Here is a 6342-nt window from a genome sequence, read left to right on the forward strand (position 1 = left end):
CTATCCCCTGCTGAAGAGGGAATGTCTCTGCCACTTCCCTGTGGCCGACCCCGTCCCCTCTGTCCCGGGGGACCCCTTGGACCCTGTGGTTTATTCCTCCGGGGCTGCAGAAACTGCTGTCATCTTTGCCTTTGCCTTTTCCTCATCCCTTCTTATATATATCTGCTGTGTTTTTCTAACCAATTCCTCCAGAGGCTTATTTTGCCACTCTTCATCTTTTTGTACTCCTTTCCTTATATCAGGCCAAGCCTTCGTAACAAATTGTACTTTCAGCAATATGTCAAAGGCTGGCCCTTCAGGATCCATCCCCCTATGCTTCCTCAAGGCATCCCTAATCCTTACCAACCAAAGAGAGGGACTTTCCTGTTTCTCCTGTTCTCTGTTTCGGGAGCAGCTGATGTGATTGCCCTGATCAGATAAGCACGGTAATCACAGAGGCGAGCCAGACTAGCCTGGTTATTTGGGTCGCACTGGGAGTCCACCTGGGGAATGGCATCATCTACCGTAGGTGCATTGGCTCCAGCCCCCCCTGCTGCTTGTGGATGTTCATCCTCCCACAGCTGACAAGCTTTCTGCAAAATCATCCGTTTCTCTGATGACCCAAACAAAATTCCCAAAAGAAAATCCCAATCCTTCCATGTATAATCCGCATTTCCCAAATATTCCTTTATTTTTGTTCGCCCTCTCTTTATCACACACCGTATACCAGAGCCTGTCTCTGTCCTGTCACAGTCCAAACATGGCTCCTCCCCCACCGCTGCTCCCAGCAAGCACAGCCGGCAGTATCACAGGCGGCGGGGCATCCCAAGCCTCATGGGGCCAGTGGACACTGCCGGCCCTGCCCAGTGCTGGCGGGGTCAGGCACAGCCCGGCGCTGAGCCCCGGCAGCCCCACAGCCCCCAGCATCCGTGCTGGGACCTGCCGCTCATCGTCTCACCCATATCTATCACACGCTCCTCTTCAACCAATTCTGTTCTAACGCACAAACACTCTCCATCCACCTGCCGCTGTCGAGACCCTCTCTCGACTCTCCTTTTTTGCCCCTCAGGTCATGAACTATCAGACCCCTTCTCGACCCCCCTTTTTGCCCCCCCAGGACATCTATATAACATGGCCTTATAAGCCCCTTTGCCAACTTATACTCTGGCCACACAAAATAACAATATTTTGCCATAATTATCATAGTTACCTTTGCGTGAATATACAATTTGTCCCAAGACCTCAGCACTCTCTCCAAGAGACTTTCCAGGGGCCCATTCCTGGCTTCAGCCTTCCAACTCTCCATGGGCGTCCTGTTTTACCTGTGCTGCCCTCCATGGGTGCCCTGCCAGGTTTGCTCCCCGAGGATCCCACTTTACTCACTGGTGAGATTTTCAGTGGTCCTTCCCTGCAGACTCTTCACGGAGCCCCCTGGTTCGCCACTCATCTGTCTCCTGGACAGTCTCGGGAACCCAATCGATCGCCCGGTGCCAGCCGGCACCCGGGGAGCTGATCACCGAAACTGGGTGAGGCGCGCCTTCAGCTCCACCTGCTGCCTGCTGCCCCGGATGGTGGAAATATCCCGGACAGAGCCCCCAATTGTAAGGAAAATTAATCCGCAAACACCAGAGGTTTATGTCCAAAAAGGAGACAGAGGAGTCCTTTTTGCTTTATTCGAATAAAGGGAGAGGCCATGGGGCATTCCCCTGGGATCTCTCAAATTTTTGGAGGACACAACCTCCCTTTTTATCCTAATTTCCTGGCCCCATTTCCCTCTCTCTTTCCCCATTGGCTGAGATACTTGAGAGGTACAGACTTCCTGGAACGCCTGACACCTGAGATTCCCTTCTAATGTATAGCCCTTACTTTTAATTTTAAATTCTTATAGAATTCATAGTTTTTCCCCGTTGCTTCTTTCATCTTCTGTTACCCAGTTTCATTTACCAGCAAACCTACAGTTTGTTTGTAAAGGCACATCTCTTTTCCCATTCATCAATCAGTGTAATCCCTCCTATTGTTTCTTTTATCTCTTTGTGCTTACCTTATCTACCAACAGATCTACAGCTTGTTTGTAAAGACAAATGTAACATTCCTCTCAAGTGACCCACCATGTTTCATGCTCTCAATAAATGACTGGACAAGTTCTCCAAGTAAGCCACTACTGTATAAATTTCTAAGAAAAACTTTGGACAAGTTGTCATGGGAAGCAGCATATCAGTACTCAATGTTCAGTGTTAATATTACAGTAGCTTTCTTTTTATTACTTGTTAAGAAACATCTGATTTTTTTAATTTTAACTGAAAATGTTCTGTAATGTGTAATATCTTTCAAAATTTCAGTATCGGAAGTTCTGTACTGAACAACAGTAGTAGCTTTTTTTTTTGAAATCAGTCTTCTGAATTCTCTGCATTTTCTTATTGATCTTCTAGGCTATGGAGTTGCTTGTAGAAAAAGCAATTAGTAGTGCTACTGGACCACAGAGTCCTGGGGATGCACTAAGAAGAGTTTTTGAGTGTATATCTTCAGGAATCATCCTTAAAGGCAAGTTGCAGTTGATCGCTGTCTGTTATACTTAAGTAATGTAAAATCTGTAATCTTGATTGAAATAAGGTAAAGATGTGCTACTAATTAGCCTAACTGGTTTAGGTGGTCCTGGCCTTCTGGACCCTTGTGAGAAAGATCCTTTTGATACACTTGCTGTAATGACAGATCAGCAACGAGAAGATATTACTTCAAGTGCACAGGTAAGGAAAAGTATGTGTTAAGTAACTAAATTTGATGGATAGTTTTTTTGGGTGGGTTGTTGGTTGATTTGGGGGTTTTTTTGTGTTTTTTCTAATGGAGCTATATGATGCACATGAATTTTCTTTTCTTAGAATGTAATCCTGTCTTTCAAATGATCAGTCTTAAGCTAGGCAAAAGAATGTCACAACAGAGAATGTATAATAGTGTTCATTTTTGTACTAAAATTGACATATTTTCCTGAAAACTTTGAAGCACTCCCATCTACATATATATGATCTTTGTAAAGATGCTTATGCTACAGTAGTACGTTATTAGATTTAAAATTGCATTGGCATTTAATATTTTATAAATTTTCCTGGTTTAGGGCAAATTTTTGGTGGAAACCTCCAGAGGGGTCTCCTCTAGAAAGCAAATTTCAGCAGCCCCTCCTCCAACCGGTTTGGGAGAAAAAAATCTCCTTGGAGAGAAATGGAAAAAACCTATTTTATAAGCAAAGTACTGAAAAGCATGAAAAAAATCAGTAATATTGAACAATGGAACTTTTCACTGTTCTGAAGAGATGGCAAATTCAGAAAGAGTCCTTCTCTGGGTGTGGCTCTGTCTCTCTGGGGCTTGGGCCCAGCATGCCAGGCCTGGCGCATAGCTTGGGGGACCCTCGGGCGATTCTCCTCATATCCTGGACTGGAGAGAAGCTGAAGAGTCCCAGAAGAAGGCAGCACAGTCCAGGGAAAACCTTTCTTGGTTTAACTAATGACAAAAACCAGTGAAAAAAGCAAAGAAAAACTCCTTGTCTCTCTCTCTCTCTGCAAAAGCCGAGAACTCCGAGAGCACTGAGCTCATATGTGTCTCTTGCTATCTGAGCTAGGCAGCACAGTCCGTGAGAGAGAGGAATTCTGGGGTAGTAAAGTGAAGCTTCTGCAGACTGCATGCTGTTTCTCCCCCACCCTTTGCCCTCTCTGTCTCTCTGGTCCTAGCTTAAAACTACAGGACCCATTTCTGAGCAAAAAGACACGATGGGGATACCAGCATCATAAAGTCACCCCAGAAAAAAATCTGTGTAAGCTTAAATTTTAATATTTGTTGTATCTACTTACAGTATTGACTATTCATGCTTGCAGGTTAAGAGTTTACTGCCTCTACCTCTTCATTTGATCCTTTTACTGAAGATTACTAATGCATATTGGGACACATGACAAGCCTTGGCTGCTTCAATGCAAGTCCAGCAGCTAAAACACATGTATATTATTTTTAAGTTAATATGTTGTATTTTGTATTGAAGCAGCAGCAAATGGGACATGCATATTTTATTGTGTTGACTTTGTTGGGGGAAGGAAGAGAGGATAATAAGAGCTAAGGATAATATGATCTACCACTAATGTTCTTCATTGTTTGATAAAATATTTTAAATTGACATTTGTTTCTAACAGGAATATCTTCTTTCTATCCTTTTCCTAGTTTGCGCTGAGACTCCTTGCATTCCGTCAAATACACAAAGTTTTAGGAATGGACCCATTACCACAGATGAATCAACGCTTCAACATCCATAATAATCGTAAAAGAAGAAGGGACAGTGATGGGGTTGATGGATTTGAAGCAGAGGGAAAAAAAGACAAAAAAGATTATGATAACTTTTAAAAACGTTTGTCATTAGTGCTAAGATTGAAGGTGATAAAAAGTCCATTTGTTGCCTTGCTTTTAAATGGACATAATAATGTATGTTTAAAATATCCAAAAGCAACTCAGTAATTAGATTTGGAAGTGAAAAATATAGCTCTTCTGTGAGATTCTGAATATTTTAATGATATACTGTATCAGACAGATTATGGATGGAAAGGCTGCAAATAGAAACTGTCATTGAAAAAATAGTATTTTTTCCTCATTATATTTTCTTTAAATGTGTTGCTAACTTTAGTCTCCATCTCTGTCTCTCTCATACATTTTTTTATCTTGACTGTATTTAATGAGGCGTTTGTGCTTCTGTTCCTATGTGTATTTTGATTTTTTTTTATTTAGAAGGGTTTTTTGTTTGCCTTTGACACTACTTGTATAAGTTACATTGTGTTAGCATAAAGTGTTGCCCTCCCAATTAATATTTTACAGAAGTTCATTTTGTAAAGTGAAACTACAGGATTATGTTTTTGCTTTTGTTTTCCTAAATGTGAAGGAGTTGCAACACATAATTATCTTGCCATTTGAGTACTCAGAATTAAATGTTGTTGCCAATCTTGTGGCATTTGTCTCTTTAGTGTGATATAAAGTATGATATAGTGTGATATTAAGACAAATTTTTTGTCATCTAATCAACTTTGCTGTTAGTTGTGTATTAGCAGTATAAAAGCTAATATATACAGTATGGTCTTGCAACAGTTTTAAAGCAGCTGCATAATTGATCAAAGTTTTGCATGATGTTTTGGGGTTTTTTAGTATAAGGGCTTTTAAAACTATCATTTTTGGTTAAATGCATAGGTCTCTCTATGGTTGACTTTGTGACATAGCAAGGTCAAAATATAACTTTCTGAATTTCCTTTTTCAACATACAAGCAGGCATTTCCCATTTAGACAAAGTTAGTAATTTTTTTCAGTCCACTTTGTTGATATTAATGCCTCTCTGCCATAAAAATAAACATTTGTCATATCAGTGCATCTAAAGGTATTCCTTATAGCTATTTCTGCATAAACTCTCAGTGGTTTTTTTTTCCATTATTCAAATTTTAAAAAGTGAAGTATAACTGAAAAAGTAAACAATATTAAAGGATAAAAGTAACACTGAAAATTGTTTGATGTATGCTTATGTCTCTTTCAAAAAGCTAAGTATAGCAGTGGTGTAGTAATGTTACACCATACTGTTGATGTATGCTCTGGTACACAGGTGTGATTTCTCACAGCACTACTGTGGAATATGCAACTAAAAGCTAAAATGTATTAAATTACTAAAATTCATTATACACTTGAAACGGAAGTTTCCCTCATTCTGTTCAGTGTGTATTATGCTTTGTTGCAAACCCATAAAACTCATAGATAAACATAAACTAACATTCTGGTAACTATTGATGGCTGTAGGAATATATCACACATTACAAAGACTATTTGTTATTTCTGGTACAATTTAAAAACCTTTTTGTTCCATTCTGAGGTCAAATTTATCTTTTACCTTTTTAATAAATACCTCTTGGAGTAGGGTTTTGTGGTTTTTTTTTGCAGTGCTTACTGCTAACAGCATGGGCCTGTTAAATAGAAATATACAGTATTTTAGAAAAATAGAGCGAATCTTAAGGAAATGTATTACTAATATTCTTCAAGCATTAGAGTGCAGGTTTAAAAGAAGTGATTATTAGTGGTTAGCAAATAAAAGGAAGGCTTTCTCATTGTAGGAAAGATTTCTTACCAATTTCAGCATCAGAAATACAGTAATTAATGTATGCTTTAAAATTACTTTTAAAAAGGATTATGCTAGTTTCTTTTGTCTAGCCCTGATGTATGGCTCCAAGCATGTGCTTGGTCTTAGTTGGTGGGTATTGGTTGTTTGAGTTTTTTTGGTTGGTTGGTTTTTTAAAAGGGATATATTGTTGCCATGGTGTCTAATAAGCCATTACTGTTTATTTTGAAAGCTACAGGTGC

General features: G+C 39.8%; 1 protein-coding gene across 5 annotated transcripts in view; it reads left to right on the forward strand.

Annotated features, from left to right (window-relative positions):
* Positions 1-5362, forward strand: part of LOC306814053 (zinc finger RNA-binding protein) — a 64539-nt gene extending 59177 nt beyond the window's left edge. For 3 of the 5 annotated variants that reach the window (XM_079329754.1, XM_079329755.1, XM_079329756.1), the window contains 3 exons: positions 2409-2520; positions 2626-2723; positions 4180-5362. In XM_079329754.1, coding sequence (XP_079185880.1) covers positions 2409-2520; positions 2626-2723; positions 4180-4359 — 390 coding nt within the window. In that variant the 3' untranslated portion in view covers positions 4360-5362. Of the gene's footprint in view, positions 1-2408; positions 2521-2625; positions 2724-4179 lie in introns of those variants that run through there. The other 2 variants (XR_013777079.1, XR_013777080.1) reach the window with 1 other exon arrangement.
* Positions 5363-6342: the final 980 nt, after the last annotated feature.

Source organism: Erithacus rubecula (genome assembly GCF_903797595.1).
Source record: "Erithacus rubecula genome assembly, chromosome: W".
Lineage (NCBI taxonomy): Eukaryota > Metazoa > Chordata > Aves > Passeriformes > Muscicapidae > Erithacus > Erithacus rubecula.